Source organism: Scyliorhinus torazame, chromosome 1 (assembly GCF_047496885.1).
Source record: "Scyliorhinus torazame isolate Kashiwa2021f chromosome 1, sScyTor2.1, whole genome shotgun sequence".
Lineage (NCBI taxonomy): Eukaryota > Metazoa > Chordata > Chondrichthyes > Carcharhiniformes > Scyliorhinidae > Scyliorhinus > Scyliorhinus torazame.
In genome coordinates this window covers 383,787,338-383,812,701 of record NC_092707.1, presented here as the reverse complement: position 1 = coordinate 383,812,701, position 25,364 = coordinate 383,787,338, and the positions used below count along the sequence as shown (strand labels likewise).

The 25,364-nt window shown below is 52.9% G+C and overlaps 1 protein-coding gene across 2 annotated transcripts in view; it reads right to left on the bottom strand.

Moving 5' to 3' along the window:
* Positions 1-25,364, bottom strand: part of crim1 (cysteine rich transmembrane BMP regulator 1 (chordin-like)) — a 294,476-nt gene that overhangs the window by 17,331 nt on the left and 251,781 nt on the right. For both annotated transcript variants that reach the window (XM_072512397.1, XM_072512408.1), the window contains 4 exons: positions 24,745-24,960; positions 23,209-23,430; positions 20,062-20,256; positions 7,547-7,675 (listed from right to left, as the gene is read on the bottom strand). In XM_072512397.1, coding sequence (XP_072368498.1) covers positions 7,547-7,675; positions 20,062-20,256; positions 23,209-23,430; positions 24,745-24,960 — 762 coding nt within the window. The remainder of the gene's footprint in view (positions 1-7,546; positions 7,676-20,061; positions 20,257-23,208; positions 23,431-24,744; positions 24,961-25,364) is intronic.

The following is a 25,364-nucleotide window of genomic DNA, read 5'->3' as shown; positions in this document are numbered from 1 at the left end:
AATGGATTGTGTCTTTCCACAGCCCCATCTCCTGGGAACTGCTGACAAAGAGTGATAAAGGGCATTGCATTACTGGTTTATTGAGCAGGCCAGGATTCTGGAATCCTCTCAGATGTTACTGAATTCCACACGCTTTCTCACAAGATAAATAAACCCAACAGTGCTTTGCGAATTATTACCCACATTAACATTACCACACGGTGAACTCAGGCAGATGCTTTAGAAGGAACAATTTTCAAGACGTCATTGATCACAACGCCTCTTTAAACATTGTTAAAACGTCATCCTCATTTATTAACCCTCTCCTGCATCTGCTGGTTCCTTGCCGGAGTGTAGATTTCCCTCCGGCTTCCCCCTCCCCTTCCAGCGCCTGGTTTATTCAGGAAGAACATGCTTCTAGCAAGAGTCACTACTCCCCATGTGTGCTACGTGAGCAGCCTTTGGGTTAGGTGGGCGAAAACAGACTGGTGTTGTTGCTCCTGGTGGCTTATGAAGCCACCCTCTTGGGCAGCGGTGGTGGGCTGTCAGGATGGGAGCGTGGCTACGATGGCCTCTGTGGTCAAACTTGCCGTGGACTTACATGGATGGACGGTTGGGGGGGGGGAGGGGGGGGGGGGGGGTCCTAGAACGTGACGGAGAAAGGGTCTGCAGCAGTTTCCTGGTACGTTACTGCCGGCTCCCGCTTTTCCCAGTAGCAGCCTCACCGTGGTGACGATAAACCACCGTTGATGGCTCATCAGCGACCTTGCAGTGTGGGTGAGGTTTTACCGGGGTTGCAAAGGACCACCCATTGTGCTGCAGCTCGCCAGGTAACAGGCAGAGTGGATGGGGTTGGAGGGTCAGCACAAATAATTCAAATCTGCCGCCTTAAGGTGGCAAATCGACTGCCCTCAGGTGGGGGGAGGGGGGGGGGGGGGGCTGTTGCCCCCAGCCATGTCCCTCTTCTCCTGTGTCCACCCTCTGGTGCAGCGCGCACACCAGCACCACTCTCACTGCACACACATCGAAGGCTGTTGGGCGGCCGGCCTTGCAGTCTCAATGTGCCGACCTGCCCTCCTGCCTCCACAACCGGCCCCCCCCCCCCCAATTGGATGGCGGTCCCAGAGTCGGCCTCTTTTCATTGGGTCTTTGCTGTAAAATCACAGTGCAAGGTGCTCTGCTGCTGACTCACGGGGCTGAAACATGGAGCGAGGTACTGGGGGGCCAATGGCGGCTGTGAAACTGCCCTGCTGCCCTGCATTGCCTCAAAACTTCCAGGAGCGGACGGGAAGGTGTTAAAATGGAGAAAATGGATGGCAAAAAAGAGTGAAAGAGGATAATTAGGAAACAGCAATAACATGTGCTGTAATCATAACAGACTGCACACTCTATAATCATAGAATTTATAGTGCAGAAAGAGGCCGTTCGGCCCATCGAGTCTTCACTGGCCCTTGGAAAGGGCACCCCACCCAAGCCCACTCCTCCACCCTATCCCCGTAATCCAGTAGCCCAATCTAACCTTTTTGGACACGAAGGGCAATTTAGCGTGGCCAATCCACCCAACCTGCACATCTTTGGGCGGTGGGAGGAAACCGGAGCACCCGGAGGAAACCCACGCACCAAGCCGGGAATCGAATCTGGGACCCTGGAGCTGTGAAGCAATTGTGCTAACCACTATGCTACTGTGCTGTGTCACAGTGTAGCGTGTGCGATGGTATCTATTTGTCATATTTTTAAAAAAATATATATTTTATTCAAGAATTTTGGCCAAACATAACAGTACGTAGTGTTTCTTTCAAACAACAATAAAGCAATATAAATAACAGTGGCCAGTTTTAAACAAGTAAATAAATAATATATAAACAAAAACAAAACAATGGCAACTGCCTTGTCCAAAATAAATACTCTCCAAAAATACAATCCAACATACAATTACCTATAACTACCTATACATATTATACATATGCAATAACATCTCTGAGAGTCCGTTCGATTCCTCCCCCCCCCCCCGGTTGCTGCTGTTGTCTACTTCTTTTCCATTCCCTCTATCTTTCTGTGAGGTAATCGACGAACGGCTGCCACCGCCTGGCGAACCCCTGAGCCGAACCCCTTAACACGAACTTAATCCGTTCTAACTTTATAAACCCTGCCATGTCGTTTCTCCAGGTCTCCACACCCGGGGGTTTGTCGTCCTTCCACATTAACAATATCCTGCGCTGGGCTACTAGGGACGCAAAGGCCAAAACATCAGCCTCTCTCGCCTCCTGCACTCCCGGCTCTTCTGCAATCCCAAATATAGCCAACCCCCAGCTTGGTTCGACCCGGACCCCCACCACCTTCGAAAGCACCTTTGCCACCCCCACCCAGAACCCCTGTAGTGCCGGGCATGACCAGAACATGTGGGTGTGATTCGCTGGGCTTCTCGAGCATCTCGCACACCTATCCTCTACCCCCAAAAATTTACTAAGCCGTGCTCCAGTCATATGCGCCCTGTGTAACACCTTAAATTGTATCAGGCTTAGCCTGGCACACGAGGACGATGAGTTTACCTTACGTAGGGCATCAGCCCACAGCCCCTCCTCAATCTCCTCCCCCAATTCTTCTTCCCATTTCCCTTTCAGCTCATCTACCATGATCTCCCCCTCGTCCCTCATTTCCCTGTATATGTCCGACACCTTACCATCCCCCACCCATGTCTCTGAGATCACTCTATCCTGCACCTCCTGCGTCGGGAGCTGCGGGAATTCCCTCACCTGTTGCCTCGCAAAAGCCCTCAATTGCATGTACCGAAATGCATTCCCTTGGGGCAACCCATATTTTTCCATCAGCGCTCCCAGACTCGCAAACGTCCCATCTACAAACAGATCTCTCAGTTGTACTACCCCAGCTCTTTGCCATGCTCCAAATCCCCCATCCATTCTCCCTGGAACGAACCTATGATTGTTTCTTATCGGGGACCGCACCGAAGCTCCCGTCCTTCCCCTATGCCGTCTCCACTGCCCCCAAATTTTCAATGTAGCCACCACCACCGGGCTTATGGTGTATTTCTTTGGTGAGAACGGCAACGGTGCCGTCACCATTGCTTGTAGGCTAGTCCCCCTGCAGGACGCCCTCTCCAATCTCTTCCACGCCGCTCCCTCCCCTTCTCCCATCCACTTATACACCATTGAAACATTGGCGGCCCAGTAGTACTCACTTAGGCTCGGTAGTGCCAGCCCCCCCCCCCTGTCCCTACTACGCTGCAAGTATCCCCTCCTCACTCTCGGGGTCTTCCCAGCCCACACAAAACTCATAATACTCTTCTCGATTCTTTTGAAAAAAGCCTTCGTGATCACCACCGGGAGGCACTGAAACACAAAAAGGAATCTCGGGAGGACCACCATTTTAACCGCCTGCACCCTACCTGCCAATGACAGGGACACCATGTCCCATCTCTTAAAGTCCTCCTCCATCTGTTCCACCAACCGCGTTAAATTAAGCCTGTGTAATGTACCCCAATTCTTGGCTATCTGGATCCCCAAGTACCGGAAGTCCCTTGTTACCTTCCTCAACGGTAAATCCTCTATCTCTCTGCTCTGCTCCCCTGGATGCACCACAAACAACTCACTTTTCCCCATGTTCAGTTTATACCCTGAAAAATCCCCAAACTCCCCAAGTATCCGCATTATCTCTGGCATCCCCTCCGCCGGGTCCACCACATATAGCAACAAATCATCCGCATACAGAGATACCCGGTGTTCTTCTCCCCCCCCTGAGTACTCCCCTCCACTTCCTGGAACCCCTCAATGCTATGGCCAGGGGTTCAATCGCCAGTGCAAACAATAATGGGGACAGAGGACATCCCTGCCTCGTCCCTCTATGGAGCCGAAAATAGTCAGACCCCAGTCCATTCGTGACCACGCTCGCCATCGGGGCCCTATACAGCAACTGTACCCACCTGATATACCCATCCCCAAAACCAAATCTCCTCAGCACCTCCCACAAATAATCCCACTCCACTCTATCAAATGCTTTCTCGGCATCCATCGCCACCACTATCTCCGCTTCCCCCTCTGGTGGGGGCATCATCATTACCCCTAGCAGCCTCCGTACATTTGTATTCAGCTGTCTCCCCTTCACAAACCCAGTTTGGTCCTCATGAACCACCCCCGGGACACAATCCTCTAGCCTCATTGCCATTACCTTGGTCAGAATCTTAGCGTCCACATTCAGGAGGGAAATGGGCCTGTAGGACCCGCATTGCAGCGGGTCTTTTTCCTTCTTTCGGAGGAGCGATATCGTTGCCTCTGACATAGTCGGGGGCAGCTGCCCCCTTTCCCTCGCCTCATTAAAGGTTCTCATCAGTAGCGGGGCCAGCAAGTCCATATATTTCCTATAGAATTCAACTGGGAATCCGTCTGGTCCCGGGGCCTTCCCCGCCTGCATGCTCCCAATCCCTTTCACCACTTCCTCCGTCTCAATCTGTGCTCCCAGTCCCACCCTCTCCTGCTCCTCCACCGTAGGAAATTCCAGCTGATCCAGAAAGCACATCATTCTCTCCTTCCCATCCGGGGGCTGAGCTTCATATAGTCTTTCGTAAAATGCCTTGAACAATCCATTCACTCTCTCCGCTCCATCTCTCCCTCCTCATCTCTCACCCCCCCCAATCTCCCTCGCTGCTCCCCCTTTCCTCAGTTGGTGGGCCAGCAACCTGCTCGCCTTCTCCCCGTATTCGTACTGTACACCCTGTGCCTTCCTCCATTGTGCCTCTGCATTACCCGTAGTCAACAAGTCAAATTCTACATGTAGCCTTTGCCTTTCCCTGTACAGACCCTCCTCCGGTGCCTCCACATATTGTCTGTCCACCCTCAGAAGTTCTTTCAACAACCGCTCCCTTTCCCTACCCTCCTGCTTTCCTTTATGTGCCCTAATAGATATCAGCTCCCCTCTAACCACTGCCTTCAGCGCCTCCCAGACCACTCCCACCTGTACCTCCCCATTATCATTGAGTTCCAAGTACCTTTCAATACACCCCCTCACCCTTAAACACACACCCTCATCTGCCAATAATCCCATGTCCATTCTCCAGGGTGGACGCTGTTGTTTTTCTTCCCCTATCTCCAGGTCCACCCAATGTGGAGCATGATCCGAAATGGCTATAGCCGTGTACTCCGTCCCTGTCACCTTTGGGATCAGTCCCCTTCCCAAAACAAAAAAATCTATTCGTGAATAAACTTTGTGGACATAGGAGAAAAACGAAAACTCTTTACTCCTAGGTCTACTAAATCTCCAGGGGTCTACTCCTCCCATCTGCTCCATAAAGTCCTTAAGCACCCTAGCTGCAGCCGGCCTCCTTCCGGTCCTGGACCTCGATCTGTCCAGCCCCATATTAAAATCTCCACCCATTACCGACTTCCCCACTTCTAGGTCTGGGATTCGTCCTAGCATACGCCTCAAAGTTGGCATCATCCCAGTTCGGGGCATACACGTTCACTAATACCACCGTCTCCCCTTGCAATTTCCCACTCACCATCACGTATCTGCCCCCACTATCCGCCACTATAGTCTTTGCCTCAAACATTACCCGCTTCCCCACTAGTATGGCCACCCCCCTGTTTTTTGCGTCTAGTCCCGAATGAAACACCTGCCCCACCCATCCTTTGCGTAGTCTGACCTGGTCTATCAGCTTCATATGCGTCTCCTGAAGCATAACCACATCTGCCTTAAGTTTCTTTAGGTGTGCGAGTACCCGTGCCCTCTTAATCGGCCCGTTCAGCCCTCTCACATTCCACGTGATCAACCGGGTTGGGGGGCTCTTTACCCCCCCCCCCCCTTGACGACTAACCATCTCCTTTTTCAATCCAGCTCCTCACCCGGTTCCCACGCGGAGCCCCCCCCGCCCCGACCATCCCCCCCCCATACCAGCTCCCCCTTCTCCCCAGCAGCAGCAACCCAGTTAACCCCCCCCTCCCCCGCTAGATCCCAAACTAGCGTAATTGCACCCCCCATGTTGCTCCCAGAAGTCAGCAAACTCTGGCTGACCTCGGCTTCCCCCCGTGACCTCGGCTCACACTGTGCGAGGCCCCTTCCTTCCTGCTTCCCTGTTCCCGCCGTGATTACCATAGCGCGAGAACAAAGCCCGCGCTTCCCTTTTGGCCCCGCCCCCAATGGCCGGCGCCCTCAGCTCCTCATCCTCCCTCCCCCCCCCTCCCCCACGACATGGGGAAGAGAGAAAAGTTACAGGGTCGCAGGATTAACAACTTGGGAAGTCATCTCTTCCCTCTTTTCCCCCCCTTCATCCCACATATTCATCCCCCCACTTTGTCCCAAACTTTCTTTTTATGGCCCGCTCACTCCAGTTTCTCTCGACAATAAATGTCCACGCCTCATCTGCCGTTTCGAAGTAGTGGTGTTTCCCTTGATGTGTGACCCACAGTCTTGCCGGTTGCAGCATTCCAAATTTAATCTTCCGTTTGTGCAGCACCGCCTTGGCCCGATTAAAGCTTGCCCTCCTTCTCGCCACCTCCGCACTCCAATCTTGATATACGTGGATCGCCGCATTCTCCCACCTACTGCTCAGAGTTTTCTTTGCCCATCTGAGGACCATCTCTCTGTCCTTATATCGGAGAAATCTCACCACTATGGCTCAAGGAATTTCTCCAGCCCTCGGTCTTTGCGCCATAACTCGATATGCTCCCTCCACCTCCAGCGGACCCGTCGGGGCCTCCGATCCCATTAACGAGTGCAGCATCGTGCTCACATATGCCCCGACGTCCGCCCCTTCTACACCTTTGGGAAGACCAAGAATCCTTAAATTCTTCCTCCTCGCATTATTCTCCAGCACCTCCAGCCTTTCCACATACCTTTTGTGTTGTGCCTCGTGCATCTCCGTTTTCACCACCAGGCCTTGTATGTCGTCCTCATTCTCAGCAGCCTTTGCCTTCACGACCCAAAGCTCCTGTTCCTGGGTCTTTTGCTCCTCCTTTAGCCCCTCAATCGCTTGTAATATCGGGGCCAACAGCTCCTTCTTCATCTCCTTTTTGAGTTCTTCCACGCAACGCCGCAGGAACTCTTGTTGGTCAGGGCCCCATATTAAACTGCCTCCTTCCGACACCATCTTGCTTTGTGCCTGCCTTCCTGGCCGCTGCTCTAGAGGATCCACCGCAATCCGGCCACTTTCCTCTCTTTTTTCCATCCGTGTCCAGGGGGGATTCCCTTCTGGATTCCAGCACAGTGTTTTTTGCCGTTAGAATTGCCGTTGGGGCTCCTATCAAGAGCCCAAAAGTCCGTTTCACCGGGAGCTGCCGAAACGTGCGACCTAGCTGGTCATCGCCGCACCCGGAAGTCCTCTATTTGTCATATTATACACACTGTGGCTGGTGTGAGGCAATCCGAACTTGTGTACCCAAAATATTAGCAGCCACTTTATTGGCCGGCCGGTCCGCCTGATCCACTTCAACTAGAACTGTCGAATTTCTGGGCACCAAAAGGCAACCGAACAAAGAAAAGAATCATAACAAACGTATGAGGTAATACATCGCAAACAACTGGTGTGTGTCGGTTGGCGTGAAATGCCTATTTCACTTACCATCGTCCCGAAGGTGAGCAGGAATTTCGTTTCCACTGGGTGTTGGCCAGAATGGTGCCTCCACTTCAATCTCTCCCCTCTGGTCAAACTTTTCGATGGGGATGTTGGTGGGCTCTGACATGTACAGGTCTAGAAGGAGAGTGAACAAAGCAGAATGAAAAGGTTCTGTGAATTACTTTGATCGTCCTATCAGTGAACAGGGTTGGATATTCACTGTTGTATTAGCCAGGAGCGTACCCAGGCACAACGTATGGAAGTAACCCACAGCTGGATTTTACAGTCATTCGCTGGCTTGTTTGAAAGCAGGGACGTGCTCTTAAATTTGGCACGTGGCCTGCCTGCTGTCTTCCCATCTGCCCCTGACCTGTCACCCATTGGCGGCAGAGGTTTCGGGTGGCTCGCCCACCTACTGGGCCTTTTGAGGCTCTTAAATGCCCCATCCCGTCCCCGCCGCTATTTTCCCCGCGGCAGGAGGGAGACCCAGACCAAGTGGATAACCTGCCAGCTTTTACTAGGCTAGCTGGTATTGGATAAGAAGTGTGGGGCGGGTGGGGGGGGGGTGGTCCCTTGTGGTAATCGAAAGCATTACCCTTGTTCCCCCTCTGCCTCGCAAACCTCTCTCCTGGCCTCTCAGGACACAGTGTCCCACTTCCCCGTCGCAGGGGCCTGCTGTCCAGGCCCTGCCCGATATCCTGGAGTTGCCCACAGTCCAACTTGCCAGGTTTGATTCCCAGCTTGGGTCACTGCCTGTGCGGAGTCTGCACGTTCTCCCCATGTTTACGTGGGTTTCCTCCGGGTGCTCCGGTTTCCTCCCACAAGTCCTGAAAGACGTGCTTATTTGGTGAATTGGACATTCTGAATTCTCCCTCCATGTACCCGAACAGGCGCCGGAATGAGGCGACTAGGGGGCTTTTCACAGTAACTTCATTGCAGTGTAAATGTAAGCCTACTTGTGACAAAAAGAATAATATTATTCCGTAGCCCCCTCTTGTTCGGGGACTAGCTGTAGTCCTAGCAGTGGCCACCGTTTGAACCTGGCGCTGCTGCGGCTGCCGGCCAATCAGATTGGACCAACAGCTCTCTGAAGCTGAGACCTACTCCCCAGGCAGGGATGGAGTCTTGCCCTTAGCCTATTAACTCGAGGTAAAATGGTTGTGAGGCAGGCAGCTTTTTGGGGAGTGGGCTCCCGATTGACCTTCTGGTTCGGGCTCGGAGGGGGGCGGCAGGCAGGGAACAGGATAGGGAATACGGTGTGCTGTAAAATCCAGCACTATGTTTATATTTCAACGTTTCGACACTCTAAAGCAAACACTGGATGAATCTGGGACACATGTAGGTCAGACCAGGTAAGGATGGCAGATTTCCTTCCCTAAAGGATATTAGTGAACCGGATGGGTTTTTCCAACAATCCATGATAGTTTCACGGTCACCGACTAGTTTTCAATTCCAGATTTGTTATTAATTGAAATTCCACCAACCACCGTGGTGGGATTTGAACTCGAGCCCCAGAGCATCAGCTCAGGCCATTGGGTTACTCGTCCAGTGACTTTACTATTGGCAGTTGGATTGTCTCCTCACACTAACTCATCGTGGCCTAACAGGCGAGGTGTCAAGTCCAGGGGACAACAAACAGTCCTACAAAATTTGTCTGACACTGTCCCTAACTTTGTAGGTTCTTCCAGTAAGGCAGGCAGTTCAACACAGCGCCCCAGTCAGAGAGGCAGGTTTCAGAATCACACCTTTCCCACATCTTCCCCATCTTTAAGTTCGAAGGGGCAGATGCACCCCAAGGCACCTTTGTGCCTGCCTGAAGGAGGCCAAATCATGATTAATGGCGTCAGGGTCCTGAGTAGGGCAGATGGACAAAGAGGGGAAGAAAGATTGATCAGACCTGCATGTGACGAACAAATTGACCAGTGAGAATATTTTAGTTTTGCTTTCAAATTTTTAGCATCCGACCTGCTTACTAAGGTCAACAAGGTTAAATCATGCTGAACAGTATTAGTCACAAACAAGTGTAACATTCCTCTGCGAAAGAAGGAGCCAGCCAGTTTAAAATAAACACCAGCACATTGGGTGAGGCAGCAGACAGAAATTTCACAAGAGTGTCTCACACATTTGCTACCTTTTATCAGGTAGCAAAAGTCAGTTTATCTGTAATTGTAGTTATTAGGACTGAAAGTGTGTGGGGTGGTGGGGCATTATTACGTAGGTGCACAGGAGTGAGGGGGCAGCTCTTGTTGAGAGGCCCTGATGGGCTGGGTGGGAACAGTTGCTCAAAAGAAGTGGTATGTATGTTGCTGAGATGGGGTAAAGCTGAGGCTTGGTATGGGTGTCACCAGGGAACGTTGCTAGGTGATGGGGTGCTGCTGCGAAGATGTGTTCCCAGCGAAAGGCAGGAAGTGGTTCCTAGGGCTGAAGATGTTATAGGGGTGAGGGTTGGATGTTTCTTTGGGGGAGGTGGATCCTGCAGTGTGTGTTATTGGGGGTGAGGGCTGATTGAGGGGTCGGGTGTGTGTTATTGGGGGTGAGGGCTGATTGAGGGGTCGGGTGTGTGTTATTGGGGGTGAGGGCTGATTGAGGGGTCGAGTGATTGTTTTTGGGGGTGAGGGTTGATCGGGGGTAGAGTGTGAGTTATTGGGGTGAAGGTTGATGGGGGTAGGGGGCTTGTTGTCAAGGGTGAGGATTGATTGGGGGGGGTTTCACAGTAACTTCATTGAAGCCTACTTGTGACAATAAGCGATTATTATTATTATTATTAGTGTGTGTTGTAGGGTGTGAGGGTTTATTGGGAGTAGAGTGTGTTGTAGGGTGTGAGGGTTTATTAGGGGTAGAGTGTGTTGTAGGGTGTGAGGGTTTATTGGGGGGTAGAGTGTGTTGTAGGGTGTGAGGGTTTGTTGAGGGTGGTGTGTGGCTGTTGCAGCGGAAGGTTAATTAGAGATAGCATGTGTTATTGGGGGTAAAGGTTGACTGGGGGTAGTGTGTGTGTTACTAGGGGTTAAGGGTTAATTGGGAGGTAGAGTGTGTGTTGTAGGGTGTGAGGGTTTATTGAGGGTGCAGTGTGTGCTGTTGCGGGGTAGGTTGATTGGGGATAGAGTGTGTGTTATTGGGGTAAAGGTTGACAGGGGGTAGAGTTTGTGTTACTAGGGGGTGAGTGTTGATTGGTGGGGTAAAGTGTGTGACATTAGGAAAGAGGGTTGATGGTGGGGTAGAGTGGGTGTTTTTGGGGGTGAGGGTTGATTGGGAATAGAGTATGTGTTGTTGGGGGTGAGGGTTAATTGGGGGTAGAGTGTTTGTTGTTGGGGGTGAGGGTTAATTGGGGGAAGAGTGTTTGTTGTTGGGGTGAGGGTTAATTGGGGGAAGAGTGTTTGTTGTTGGGGGTGAGGGTTAATTGGGGGAAGAGTGTTTGTTGTTGGGGGTGAGGGTTAATTGGGGGAAGAGTGTTTGTTGTTGGGGTGAGGGTTAATTGGGGGAAGAGTGTTTGTTGTTGGGTTGAGGGCTGATTGTAGGTAGAGCGTGTGTTGTTGGGTGTGAAGATTGTTTGGGGTAAATTGTGTGTTATGGGGGGGTGAGGGTTGATTGGGGGGGTAGAACGTGTGTTATAGGCGGGGGTAGACTGTGTGTTATGGGGGTAGAGCGTGTGTTATCGGCGGGAGTAGAGTGTGTGTTATTGGCGGGGGTAGAGTGTGTGTTATTGGCGGGGGTAGAGTGTGTGTTATTGGCGGGGGTAGAGTGTGTGCTATTGGCGGTGGTAGAGTGTGTGTTATGGGGGCTAGAGTGTGTGCTATTGGCGGGGGTAGTGTGTGTTATGGGGGGGTAGAGTGTGCTATTGGCAGGGGTAGAGTGTGTGCTATTGGCGGGGGTAGAGTGTGTGCTATTGGCGGGGGTAGAGTGTGTGTTATTGGCGGGGGTAGAGTGTGTGTTATTGGTGGGGGTAGAGTGTGTGCTATTGGCGGGGGTAGAGTGTGTGCTATTGGCGGGGGTAGAGTGTGTTTTATTGGTGGGGGTAGAGTGTGTGTTATTGGTGGGGGTAGAGTGTGAGTTATTGGCGGGGTAGAGTGTGTGCTATTGGCGGGGATAGAGTGTGTGCTATTGGCGGGGGTAGAGCGTGTGCTATTGGCGGGGGTAGAGTGTGTGCTATTGGCGGGGGTAGAGTGTGTGCTATTGGCGGGGGTAGAGTGTGTGTTATTGGCGGGGTTAGAGTGTGTGTTATTGGCAGGGTTAGAGTGTGTGTTATTGGGTGTGAGAGTGGATTGGGGGTTGGCTGTGTGTTATTGGAGGTGAGGGTTGATGCGGGGAGTGTGTGTTAATGAGTTTAGGGTTAATTGTAGGTAGAGTGTGTGTTATCGGGTTGAGGGTTAGAGTGTGTGTTATTGGGGGTGAGAGTTGATTGGGGGTTGGCTGTGTGTTATTGGAGGTGAGGGTTGATGCGGGGAGTAGAGTGTGTCTTAATGAGTTTAGGGTTAATTGTAGGTAGAGTGTGTGTTATTGGGTTGAGGGTTAATTGTGGGTCGAGTGTGTGTTGTTGGGTGTGAGGGTTGTTTGTGGTAAATTGTGTCTTACTGGGGGTGAGGGTTGATTGGGGGGGTAGAGTGTGTGTTATTGGCGGGGATAGACTGTGTGTTATTGGCAGGGGGTAGAGTGTGTGCTATTGGCGGGAGGAGGTTAGTGCCTGTGTTATTGGCGGAGGGTAGTTTGTGTTGTTGGGGGTGAGGGTTTATTAGGAGTAGAGTGTGTGTTATTCGGCGTGAGCATTGACTGCGGGTAACCGGGTGTCTCTTATTGGGGTGAGCATAGATTTGGGGGTAGAGTGTATGTTATTGGACTTGAGCATTGATTGGGGGGTAGAGTGTATTGGGGATGAGGGTTAACGGGGTAGAGTGTGTGTTATGGGGTGAGGGTTGATTTGAGGTGGTAGAGTGTGTGTCATTGGGGTTAGGGTTGATTGGGGGGGGTACAGTGTGTATTATTGGAGGTGAGGATTAAGGGGGGTAGAGTGTGTGTTGTTTGAGGTGGGGTTGATTGGGGGTTAGTGTGTGTGTTTTGGGGAGGTGAGGGTTGTTTCCGGGGTAGTGTTGGGGGGGGGGGGGGGTGAGGGTTGTTTTGGGGGTAGAGTGTGTTGGGGGGGATGAGGGTGGATTGGAGTTAGTGTGTTTTGGAATGGTGAGTGTTGTTTCGGGGGTAGTGTTTTGGGAAGGGGGGGGGGGGGGAGTGAGGGTTGTTTCGGGGGTAGTTTTGGGGAGGCGAGGGTTGTTTCGATGGTAGTGTTGGGGGGGTGAGGGTTGTTTCGGGGGTAATGTTGGGGGGGGTGAGGGTTGTTTCGGGGGTAGTGTTGGGAGGGTGAGGGTTGTTTCGGGGGTAGTGTTGGGGAGGTGAGGGTTGTTTCGGGTGTAGAGTGTGTTGGGGGGGGTGAGGGTTGTTTCGGGGGTAGAGTGTGTTGGGGGGGTGAGGGTTGTTTCGGGAGTAGTGTTGGGGAGGTGAGAGTTGATTGGAGGTAGTGTGTGTTTTGGAATGGTGAGGGTTGTTTCGGGGTAGTGTTGGGGGGGTGAGGGTTGTTTCGGGGGTAGAGTGTGTTGGGGGGTGAGGGGTGTTTCGGGGGTAGTGTGTGTTGGGGAGGTGAGGGTTGTTTCGGGGGTAGAGTGTGTTGGGGGAGGGTGAGGGTTGATTGGAGGTAGAGTGTGTTTTGGAATGGTGAGGGTTGCTTCGGGGGTAGTGTTGGGAGGGTGAGGGTTGTTTCGGGGGTAGAGTGTGTTGGGGGGGGGTGAGGATTGTTTCGGGGGTAGAGTGTGTTGGGGGGGTGAGGGTTGATTGGGGGTAGAGTGTGTTTTGGAATGGTGAGGGTTGCTTCAGGGGTAGTGTTGGGGGGGGTGAGGGTTGTTTCGGGGGTAGTGTTGGGAGGGTGAGGGTTGTTTCGGGGGTAGTGTTGGGGAGGTGAGGGTTGTTTCGGGTGTAGAGTGTGTTGGGGGGGGTGAGGGTTGTTTCGGGGGTAGAGTGTGTTGGGGGGTGAGGGTTGTTTTGGGGGTAGAGTGTGTTGGGGGGGGTGAGGGTTGTTTCGGGAGTAGTGTTGGGGTGGTGAGGGTTGTTTCGGGGTAGTGTTGGTGGGGGTGAGGGTTGTTTCGGGGGTAGAGTGTGTTGGGGGGTGAGGATTGTTTCGGGGGTAGAGTGTGTTGGGGGGGGTGAGGGTTGTTTCGGGGGTAGAGTGTGTTGGGGAGGTGAGTGTTGTTTCGGGGGTAGTGTTGGGGGGGGTGAGGGTTGTTTCGGGGGTAGTTTTGGGGAGGTGAGGGTTGTTTCGATGGTTGTGTTGGGGGGGTGAGGTTGTTTCGGGGGTAATGTTGGGGGGGTGAGGGTTGTTTCGGGGGTAGAGTGTGTTGGGGGAGGGTTGATTGGAGGTAGAGTGTGTTTTGGAATGGTGAGGGTTGTTTCGGGGGTAGTGTTGGGGGGGGGGCGAGGGTTGTTTCGGGGGTAGTGTTGGGGAAGTGAGGGTTGTTTCGGGGGTCGAGTGTGTTGGGGGGGTGAGGGTTGATTGGAGTTAGTGTGTGTTTTGGAATGGTGAGGGTTGTTTCGGGGGTAGTGTTGGGGGGGGGTGAGGGTTGTTTCGGGGTAGTGTTGGGGGGGTGAGGGTTGTTTCGGGGGTAGTGTTGGGGGGGGGTGAGGGTTGTTTCGGGGGTAGTGTTGGGAGGTGAGGGTTGTTTCGGGGGTAGAATGCGTTGGGGGGGGGGGTGAGGGTTGTTTCAGGAGTAGAGTGTGTTGGGGGGTGAGGGTTGTTTCGGGGGTAGAGTATGTTGGGAGGTGAGGGTTGTTTCGGGGGTAGAGTGTGTTGGGGGGGGGTGAGGGTTGATTGGAGGTAGAGTGTGTGTTGGAATGGTGAGTGTTGTTTCGGGGGTAGTGTTGGGGGGGGGGGGGTGAGGGTTGTTTCGATGGTTGTGTTGTGGGGTGAGGGTTGTTTCGGGGGTAATGTTGGGGGGGTGAAGGTTGTTTCGGAGGTAGAGTGTGTTTTGGAATGGTGAGGGTTGTTTCGGGTTAGTGTTGGGGGGGTGAGGGTTGTTTCGGGGGTAGAGTGTGTTGGGGGGGTGAGGGTTGTTTCGGGGGTAGAGTATGTTGGGAGGTGAGGGTTGTATCGGGGGTAGAGTGTGTTGGGGGGGGTGAGGGTTGATTGGAGGTAGAGTGTGTTTTGGAATGGTGAGGGTTGTTTCGGGGGTAGTGTTGGGGGGGTGAGGGTTGTTTCGGGGGTAGTGTTGGGGAGGTGAGGGTTGTTTCGGGGGTCGAGTGTGTTGGGGGGGTGAAGGTTGATTGGAGGTAGTGTGTGTTTTGGAATGGTGAGGGTTGTTTCGGGGGTAGTGTTGGGGGGGGGGTGACGGTTGTTTCGGGGGTAGTGTTGGGGGGGGGTGAGGGTTGTTTCGGGGGTAGTGTTGGGAGGTGAGGGTTGTTTCGGGGGTAGAGTGTGTTGGGGGGGTGAGGGTTGTTTCGGGGGTAGAGGGTGTTGGGGGGGTGAGGGTTGTTTCGGGGGTAGAGTGTGTTGGGAGGTGAGGGTTGTTTCGGGCGTAGTTTTGGGGGGGGTGAGGGTTGTTTCGGGGGTAGAGTGTGTTGGGGAGGTGAGGGTTGTTTCGGGGGTAGTGTGTGTTGGGGTGGTGAAGGTTGTTTCGGGGTTGGAGTGTGTTGGGGGGGGGGGTGAGGGTTGTTTTGGGGGTAGAGTGTGTTGGGGGGGTGAGGGTTGTTTCGGGGGTAGAGTGTGTTGGGAGGTGAGGGTTGTTTCGGGGGTAGTGTTGGGGGGGGGGTGAGGGTTGTTTCGGGGGTAGAGTGTGTTGGGGAGGTGAGGGTTGTTTCGGGGGTAGTGTGTGTTGGGAGGTGAGGGTTGTTTCGGGGGTAGTGTGTGTTGGGGGGGTGAGGGTTGTTTTGGGGGTAGTGTGTGTTGGGGGTGAGGGTTGTTTCGGGAAGAGTGTGTTGGGGGTGAAGATTGTTTCGGGGGTAGAGTGTGTTTTTTTTGGGGGGTGAGGGGTGTTTCGGGGTTAGAGTGTGTTGGGGTGAGGGTTGTTTCGGGGGTAGAGTGTGTTGGGGGGTGAGGGTTGTTTCGGGGGTAGAGTGTGTTGGGGGGGTGAGGGTTGTTTCGGGGTAGAGTGTGTTGGGGTGAGGGTTGTTTCGGGGGTAAAGTGTGTTGGGGGGTGAGGGTTGTTTCGGGGGTAGTGTTGGGGGGGTGATGGTTGTTTCGGGGGTAGAGTGTGTTGGGGTTGAGGATTGTTTCGGGGGTAGAGTGTGATTTGGGGGGGGTGTGGGTTGTTTCAGAGGTAGAGTGTGTTGGGGGGTGAGGGTTGTTTCGGGGGTAGAGTGTGTTGGGGGGGTAAGGGTTGTTTCGGGGGTAGAGTGTGTTGGGGGGTGAGGATTGTTTCGGGGGTAGAATGTGTTGGGGGGTGAGGGTTGTTTCGGGGGTAGTGCGTTGGGGGGGTGAGGATTGTTTCGGGGGTACAGTGTGTTTTTTGGGGGATGGGGTGAGGGTTGTTTCGGGGGAAGAGTGTGTTGGGGGTGAGGGTTGTTTCGGGGGTAGAGTGTATTGGGGGGTGAGGATTGTTTCGGGCGTAGAGTGTGTTGGGGGTGGGGGTTGTTTCGGGGTAGAGTGTGTTTTGGGGGGGGTGAGGGTTGTTTCGGGGGTAGAGTGTGTTGGGGGGGGTGAGGATTGTTTCGGGGGTAAAGTGTGTTTTGGGGAAGGGTGTGGGTTGTTTCGGGGGTAGAGTGTGTTGGGGGGGTGAGGGTTGTTTCGGGGTAGAGTGTGTTGGGGGGGTGAGTGTTGTTTTGGGGGTAGAGTGTGTTGGGGGGTGAGGATTGTTTCGGGGGTAGAGTGTGTTGGGGGGGGTGAGGATTGTTTCGGGGGTAAAGTGTGTTTTGGGGAAGGGTGTGGGTTGTTTCGGGGGTAGAGTGTGTTGGGGGGGTGAGGGTTGTTTCGGGGTAGAGTGTGTTGGGGGGGTGAGTGTTGTTTTGGGGGTAGAGTGTGTTGGGGGGTGAGGATTGTTTCGGGGGTAGAGTGTGTTGGGGGTGGGGGTTGTTTCGGGGTAGAGTGTGTTTTTGGGGGCGGTGAGGGTTGTTTCGGGGGTAGAGTGCGTTGGGGGGGCGTGAGGGTTGTTTCGGGGGTAGTGTTGGGGGGGTGAGGGTTGTTTTGGGGGTAGAGTGTGTTTTTGGGGGGTGGGTGAGGGTTGTTTCGGGGGTAGAGTGTGTTGGGGGGGTGAGGGTTGTTTCGGGGGTAGTGTTGGGGGGGCGAGGGTTGTTTCGGGGGTTGAGTGTGTTGGGGATGAGGGTTGTTTCGGGGGTTGAGTGTGTTTTTGGGGGTGTGAGGGTTGTTTCGGGGTAGAGTATGTTGGGGGTGAGGGTTGTTTCGGGGGTAGAGTGTGTTTTTGGGGGTGGGTGAGGGTTGTTTCGGGGGTAGTGTTGGGGGGGTGAGGATTGTTTCGGGGGTAGTGTTGGGGGGGGTGAGGGTTGTTTCGGGGGTAGTGTTGGGAGGTGAGGGTTGTTTCGGGGGTAGAGTGCGTTGGGGGGGTGAGGGTTGTTTCAGGAGTAGAGTGTGTTGGGGAGGTGAGGGTTGTTTCGGGGGTAGAGTGTGTTGGGGGGGGTGAGGGTTGATTGGAGGTAGAGTGTGTGTTGGAATGGTGAGTGTTGTTTCGGGGGTAGTGTTGGGGGGGGTGAGGGTTGTTTCGGGGGTAATTTTGGGGAGGTGAGGGTTGTTTCGATGGTTGTGTTGGGGGGGTGAGGGTTGTTTCGGGGGTAATGTTGGGGGGTGAGGGTTGTTTCGGGGGTAGTGTGTGTTGGGGGGAGGGTTGATTGGAGGTAGAGTGTGTTTTGGAATGGTGAGGGTTGTTTTGGGTTAGTGTTGGGGGGGTGAGGGTTGTTTCGGGGGTAGAGTGTGTTGGGTGGGTGAGGGTTGTTTCGGGGGTAGAGTGTGTTGGGGGGGTGAGGGTTGTTTCGGGGGTAGAGTATGTTGGGAGGTGAGGGTTGTATCAGGGGTAGAGTGTGTTGGGGGGGGTGAGGGTTGATTGGAGGTAGAGTGTGTTTTGGAATGGTGAGGGTTGTTTCGGGGGTCGAGTGTGTTGGGGGGGTGAGGGTTGATTGGAGGTAGTGTGTGTTTTGGAATGGTGAGGGTTGTTTTGGGGGTAGTGTTGGGGGGGTGAGGGTTGTTTTGGGGGTAGTGTTGGGGGGGGGTGAGGGTTGTTTCGGGGGTAGTGTTGGGAGGTGAGGGTTGTTTCGGGGGTAGAGTGTGTTGGGGGGGTGAGAGTTGTTTCGGGGGTAGAGTGTGTTGGGGGGTGAGGGTTGCTTCGGGGGTAGAGTGTGTTGTGGGGTGAGGGTTGTTTCGGGGGTAGAGTGTGTTGGGGGGTGAGGGTTGTTTCGGGGGTAGAGTGTGTTTTTGGGTGGGGTGAGGGTTGTTTCGGGGGTAGTGTTGGGGGGGTGATGGTTGTTTCGGGGGTAGAGTGTGTTGGGGTTGAGGATTGTTTCGGGGGTAGAGTGTGATTTGGTGGGGTGTGGGTTGTTTCAGAGGTAGAGTGTGTTGGGGGGTGAGGGTTGTTTCGGGGGTAGAGTGTGTTGGGGGGGTGAGGGTTGTTTCGGGGGTAGTGTGTTGGGGGGTGAGGATTGTTTCGGGGGTAGAGTGTGTTGGGGGGGTAAGGGTTGTTTCGGGGGGAGAGTGTGTTGGGGGGTGAGGATTGTTTCGGGGGTAGAATGTGTTGGGGGGTGAGGGTTGTTTCGGGGGTAGTGTGTTGGGGGGGTGAGGATTGTTTCGGGGGTAGAGTGTGTTTTTTGGGGGATGGGGTGAGGGTTGTTTCGGGGGTAGAGTGTGTTGGGGGGGTGAGAGTTGTTTCGGGGGTAGTGTGTGTTGGGGGTGAGGGTTGTTTCGGGGGTAGAGTGTATTGGGGGGTGAGGATTGTTTTGGGCGAAGAGTGTGTTGGGGGTGAGGGTTGTTTCGGGGTAGAGTGTGTTTTGGGGGGGGTGAGGGTTGTTTCGGGGGTAGAGTGTGTTGGGGGGGTGAGGATTGTTTCGGGGGTAAAGTGTGTTTTGGGGAAGGGTGTGGGTTGTTTCGGGGGTAGAGTGTGTTGGGGGGGGTGAGGGTTGTTTCGGAGTAGAGTGTTGGGGGGGTGAGGGTTGTTTTGGGGGTAGAGTGTGTTGGGGGGTGAGGATTGTTTCGGGGGTAGAGTGTGTTTTTGAAGGGGGACAAGGGTTGTTTCGGGGGTAGTGTTGGGGGGTGAGGGTTGTTTCGGGGGTAGAGTGTGTTGGGGGTGAGGATTGTTTCGGGGTAGAGTGTGTTGGGGGGTGAGGGTTGTTTTGGGGTAGTGTGTTGGGGGTGAGGATTGTTTCGGGGGTAGAGTGTGTTTTTGGGGGTGGGTGAGGGTTGTTTCGGGGGTAGAGTGTGTTGGGGGGGGCGTGATGGTTGTTTCGGGGGTAGTGTTGGGGGGGTGAGGGTTGTTTCGGGGGTAGAGTGTGTTTTTGGGGGGTGGGTGAGGGTTGTTTCGGGGGTAGAGTGTGTTGGGGGGGGTGAGGGTTGTTTCGGGGGTAGTGTTGGGGGGGTGAGGGTTGTTTCGGGGGTTGAGTGTGTTGGGGGTGAGGGTTGTTTCGGGGGTTGAGTGTGTTGGGGGGGGTGAGGGTTGTTTCGGGGGTAGTGTTGGGGGGGTGAGGGTTGTTTCGGGGGTTGAGTGTGTTGGGGGTGAGGGTTGTTTCGGGGGTTGAGTGTGTTTTTGGGGGTGTGAGGGTTGTTTCGGGGTAGAGTGTGTTGGGGGGTGAGGGTTGTTTCGGGGGTAGAGTGTGTTTTTGGGGGTGGGTGAGGGTTGTTTCGGGGGTAGTGTTGGGGGGGGGGTGAGGGTTGTTTCAGGGGTAGAGTGTGTTGGGGGGTGAGGGTTGTTTCGGGGGTAGAGTGTGTTTTTGGGGGTGGGTGAGGGTTGTTTCGGGGGTAGTGTTGGGGGGGTGAGGGTTGTTTCGGGGGTAGAGTGTGTTGGGGGTTGAGGGTTGTTTCGGGGGTAGAGTGTGTTGGGGGTGAGGGTTGTTTCGGGGGTAGTGTTGGGGGGTGAGGGTTGTTTCGGGGGTAGAGTGTGTTTTTGGGGGTGGGTGAGGATTGTTTCGGGGATAGTGTTGGGGGGGTGAGGGTTGTTTCGGGGGTAGAGTGTGTTGAGGGGGCGTGAGGGCTGATTGGAGGTAGAGTGTGTTTTGGAGAGGTGAGGATTGATTGGCTGGACTGTGTTTGAGGGGGGGGGCGTTGAGGTTAGAGATGCTGAGGGGGGGGAGACGGAATCATTTGCACAGTTATCTCTCAGGCGAGGAGACGACGTGAGCTGCTTGCTGAAGTCAGAGATTCAAGGGCAATGCTTCTGACCATTTCATTCTGAAAGTCAAACAGGCTCCGTACAAAACAGATGCTCTTCATTAACTATAGATAAGAATAAACAAGGCGACAAAATGCTTGAACTGTGTGCACTCGGAGGCGGTGAGGGGGGAGCTGCCAGCTCTCGCTTTCCTGGAATTTTACAACGTGCTGGCAGCGTTCCAATTACCTGGGCACACGGGGCAGCAGCTTCCGTCCGCGTAGACAGGCTCCAGGCAGGGGAGGGGAGGGCAGCTGACTGTCGAGCACAGTGTCTGGCCCTGCAGGCAGTAACAGTGGGTGCAGCTGTCGATGTCCCATCTCTCCTCGTCTGCGTAGGTCTTTTCATTGAAGTGACACACCACTTTAGTCGGGATGCTATCCTCTGTTTGGATGGGGGTGGGAGAGAGAGGGAAACAGAGAGGAAAAATAAGAATGTAGTTTGACTGTAAGTCGGCAGTGGTTCAACCCCTAACTAAAGCAGCCTGATCCTCATCAGGCTCACAATCTGGGCATCATAACACCACATCTAGCTCTCAGTCAACGAAATACCACTTCCAATTGTTTTGTTTTCTTCCCTGATAAATGCAGTCCATTCCCTGGCTGCCTGTCCATACTGAGCAAACAAACGGTAAGTGACCCGGGGAATTTGAATAGCCTAAAACTGCAGTCTCCCTCCACCCTCCGAGACGCACTCAGAACTGACAGGGCTGTCTCTCTCTGCAGATTTTCCTTCCCCTTCCTCAGCTCACCTCCACGTATGGCTAGATGTAGCATCCTGACGAGCAGCCTTGTTGAATGAATTTGGGATGCACCAGGCCAGATTGGCAAAAAAAAAACTGTCAAAAACGTCATTCCCAGAGTGCGTCGACGGCAGGTCTGGTGATTACCGCCCATCCTCGGATGCTCTGAGATGGTGGGCACGGTGTTTGACCAACTGACGGCGGTTTCCTACAACTGAGTGGCTTTCTGAGCCATTTCCGGGGGCAGTCGAGAGTTAACCAGATTGCTGTGGGACTGGAGTCACTTCTAGGTCAGATGGCCAAGGATTTCCTTCCCCGGGGGAACCATTGGGATTTTTACAATGACACGGCTGTTTTCATGGTCACTCGAATTGACATGGAGCGACTTCAGAGGCCATGACTCTCGTTTGTACCCACATAAAATATTGTGTGAAAATAAGTCAAGACAATTCAGCTTGTTCCAAGGACCATGTGGGTAGATTATCTGGCACCGATAGTCCTCCCACAGAATAACAGACCAGTAAAGCTCACAATCTCATTTGGAGTACTTCTGGCAGGGGACACCCAGGGATAAAGTGAAAAGGGTAAATTTAAAAGATTGTTGCTGGAAAGATTCAGGCCGCCGAAGATTTTCACCATGTGACTACAACCATGGAAATTTGGTATTCTTGCATTTGTCCTGTGAGTGTAAGGTGAAATGTTTCAGCAACCAGTCCTCTTCCCAGCAATATTCACATTCTGTACAACCTGTTTTCAGTTTTGTTCTTCACGCCGGTGGGCTGCAGCTTGTCACTAGAGGGAGCAAGAACTCCACAGTGTGACGAGAAATGGCAATGAGTGGAATGTGGGGCAAAAGGAGTGTGTGAGGGCAAAAGGAGTGTGTGAGGGTTAGAGAGGAGTGAGTGAGAGTTAGAGAGGAGTGAGTGAGAGTTAGAGGAGTGAGTGAGGGTTGGAGAGGAGTGAGTGAGGGTTAGAGTGAGTGAGGGTTAGAAGAGTGAGTGAGGGTTAGAAGAGTGAGTGAGGGTTAGAAGAGTGAGTGAGGGTTAGAAGAATGAGTGAGGGTTAGAAGAGTGAGTGTGGGTTAGAAGAGTGAGTGAGGATTAGAGAGGGGTGAGTGAGGGTTAGACAGGAGTGAGTGAGGGTTAGACAGGAGTGAGTGAGGGTTAGAGGAGTGAGTGAGGGTTAGAGAGGGGTGAGTGAGGGTTAGAGAAGAGTGAGTGAGGGTTAGAGGAGTGAGTGAGGGTTAGAGGAGTGAGTGAGGGTTAGAGAGTGAGTGAGGGTTAGAGAGGAGTGAGTGACTGTTAGAGGAGTGAGTGAGGGTTAGAGAGGAGTGAGTGAGGATTATAGGAGTGAATGAGGGTTAGAGGAGTGAGTGAGGGTTAGAGGAGTGAGTGAGGGTTAGAGGAGTGAGTGAGGGTTAGATGAGTGTACAGTGTGTGAGGTTGAACTGGCTGAATCACAGAAATGATCAGGTAGAAACTGTCCTTATTAACCTGAATTGCGATAAGAATGACCTAAGAACTATTGCCACCTTCAGTAGAATACTGCCAAAATCCAATAGTTAAGGATTTTTGGAAGAAGGTGGGAGTGATAGTTCATGTCATGCTTCGTTATATTTATTCTAATGTATAGATTAAACGATCAGCTTAATTTTAGAAGCAGGATGGGTTTGGGGGAAGGCTGAATTACTCCTTGCAGCTTTGTGATAAGATGCTAATTTTCTGCTGCATTTTAGGTTATATTACCGATAATTATCCTCATACATGAGTGACTCTGATGCTGCTGAAATGTTGATCACAGTTTATATCGACAGAAGCTGGTTTCAGTGTCGTTGGCTCTGGTGGATCAGAGAGGTTAGGATAATGCAATGTGAATGGGGAGCAGGATAATGATAATGAGCCGAATGACGATGTTCTCCCCAGCACCAACCCAGCAATGCAGAGCCGCTTCAGGAGAAAGTACCAGGCCTCCCGTGTCCAACCTGAGCTGGTCACAGCTGGAACATCGGTGCCTCGGGAGACAGAGACTGGGTCCTCAGCCCCGATGACCTAACCATGGGTTAAAACTGGGCTATAAGAGAGGTTAGAGCTGGGCGGTGTGGACTTTGTTCCACGCTTTGGATGCATTAAATAATAAGGGAAGAAAATATCCTTTTGAGTTTGTCCATACTGCAAACACAACAGTAAGGAACTCCCAGGGACTCTCTGCTGATGCAGATGTTCACCTGCCCTCATTAGCTGTGTTAGCAGGGAAGTCTTGGGCGGTTCAGGAGAACAGAGCAGGAGTGTTGAAACTTTCCTTCATTTGTTTTGAGGTGGGTTTATCCTGTGCATTTCCTGGCTGCTCAGGAATCAGCCATGAGGGCAAGGGAGGGAGACTGCAAGAGAGAAGCCCCGAGAATGTCGGAGTTCCAATGATGAATACAAGAGTCATTGCGTCCTCGAGCTGAATCAATATGCCCTAGATAGCAGGCGGCTGAAACATGCACAGAACTAAAACAGATGGTCCGCCTCCTGATGGAGAGTGCCATGCCTCATTCCTTTGCTCTCCCTCTGCCCCCCACTCCTCCCCATTCCTTCAGCGCTGTTACTCACCAATGCAGTAAGGGCAGCACTGCCCTTTCCGCAGGACAGGCCGGGCACAGGTCACGGCTGGACACGACTCAGAGTAGCAGCTGATGACGCCCTCCATGCAAATGCAGCTGGTGCACACGTTTGGCTTCCAGGATTCAGCTGCCAGGAAGATATCGCCCTCCTCGTTCTTGCAGTAACCAGGCATAGTTCGGTTGCTTGGTGACAAAGGCTGAAGGGGTTCATCTGAAGAAGAATAAGATTGCAATTTAGCGAGAGGTTAAAGTGAAGTCGGCTTCCCCACTCCTCCAAACTGGATATTATAGACAAGTGGGCTTGTTGCGTTAAATAAAATGCTGGCTGCGTTTAAACCAGTCTCATGTGTACACCGAGTTTTTTTAAACTCCGTGACTGATGGAACCCGGGGTAGAGATGAGACAAATAACACAACACACAATGGGGTCCTGATGGACAGAACATTACATTTATAAAGCGCCTTCTGCAAAGTCAGCATGACATAATATGCTTGAAACAAAAGTCGGAAAACCAGCAGACAATTTGCGCTCAGCAAGAACACACAAACCACAATAATGGCCAGATGATCTGCCTTTTAAAAAAAAAAGCCATGCTGGCTCATGGTTTAATAAATGGTAAAAAGATGCAGTCGCGAGAGAGGCCCTTCAGTCCAGTAAATACTGTCCCTCTAAGTGCACAACCTGTTTGGGCTATATTCATTGGCCTTCTGCCTCAGCGCTAAACCAGGAATTTCAGCTCACAGCTAGATCAATTTATGGTTCAGTGAAATCGGTATCTGATGTGCTAATTGACAAAAAAAAAAATTCCTTAGTTAATAATTTGTAAATGTGAAGTAAACATTCATTAAGTTCTCTGGCGGGGTCACGTTAGTCCAATTCAGATGGATAAAAAATAAACAGTTCACCCTTCTGTTCAGTGCTGAGCTCCCAGCTGACGTGCGTCAAAAGTCAGAATTTCGGTGGCCCAGGTTCCCGAGTGCGACTGAAACTCCTCTGAATAACCTTTCTGGAGAAGGTCCGCCTGCGCTGAGGAGCATGGGTAGGAAGAGCAGCCATTTTAACCACTGTCCCGCAGGTCGAAGGAAACGGGAGTCTGGCAGAGAAACTGCAATGGTGAAGTGAAAGCCGGGGCTATGAAGATGGCCAGAAACAGCAGGGACAGGGATCAGGCTTCTGGGGTACCTGCTCAAAAAGGCCGCAGTGCTTACCCATAACATCTTAGGGCAGATTAAATCACTATCTAAAATTACATCGAACATACAGTGCAGGAGCAGGCCATTTTTTAATCCATATGAGCGTCCTCCCCACTTCTCTTCACCTCGTCATATTTTTCTCGTCTGCGCCCCCCCCTCCCCCTACACACACCACACTGCCCCCCCCCCACTTCTCTCTCGTGCTCCTCTGTGATTGCTTCTTTTTTTGAAATTTTGAAACAGGCCGTGAATCTCCATTTGATTACACTCCTGCGAAGTGCCTTGGGGGCGCGCCGTGTAAATGATGTTGTTAAGCTTGTTGTGACACGTACCTGGGCACTGCGGACAGCACGAGTCCGGAGTCCTGATGGGGTTCTGGCAGAGGATGGGCGGGCAGACCTCGGTGTCACATAGCACACGGCCGCTGTGGCACGTGCACTGGGTGCAGGAATCGATGTTCCACGTCTCTCCTTCCACAAAGTACTCGCCGCCGGGAGCGTGGCAGATCGATGTATCGCTCAGCTCGGGCTTCCAAAGGCCGGAGTCCTCTGAGAACACAGTTAACAATTTGGTCACATAGGGGGGGTCCCCGATAAGAAACAACCATAGGTTTGCCCCGGGGGGAATGGATGGGGGATATGGAATGTGGCAAAGAGCAGGAATAACGCAACTGAAAGATCTGTTTGTGGATGGGAAGTTCACGTGTCTGGGAGCGCTGACCGAGAAATATGGGTTGCCCCAAGGGAATGCATTCAGGTATATGCAACTGAGGGCTTTTGCGAGGCAACAGGTGAGGGAATTCCCGCAGCTCCCGACACAAGAGGTGCAGGACAGAGTGATCTCAAAGACATGGGTGGGGGATGGTAAGGTGTCAGATATATATAGGGAAATGAGGGACGAAGGGGAGACTATGGTAGATGAACTAAAAGGGAAATGGGAAGAAGAGCTGGGG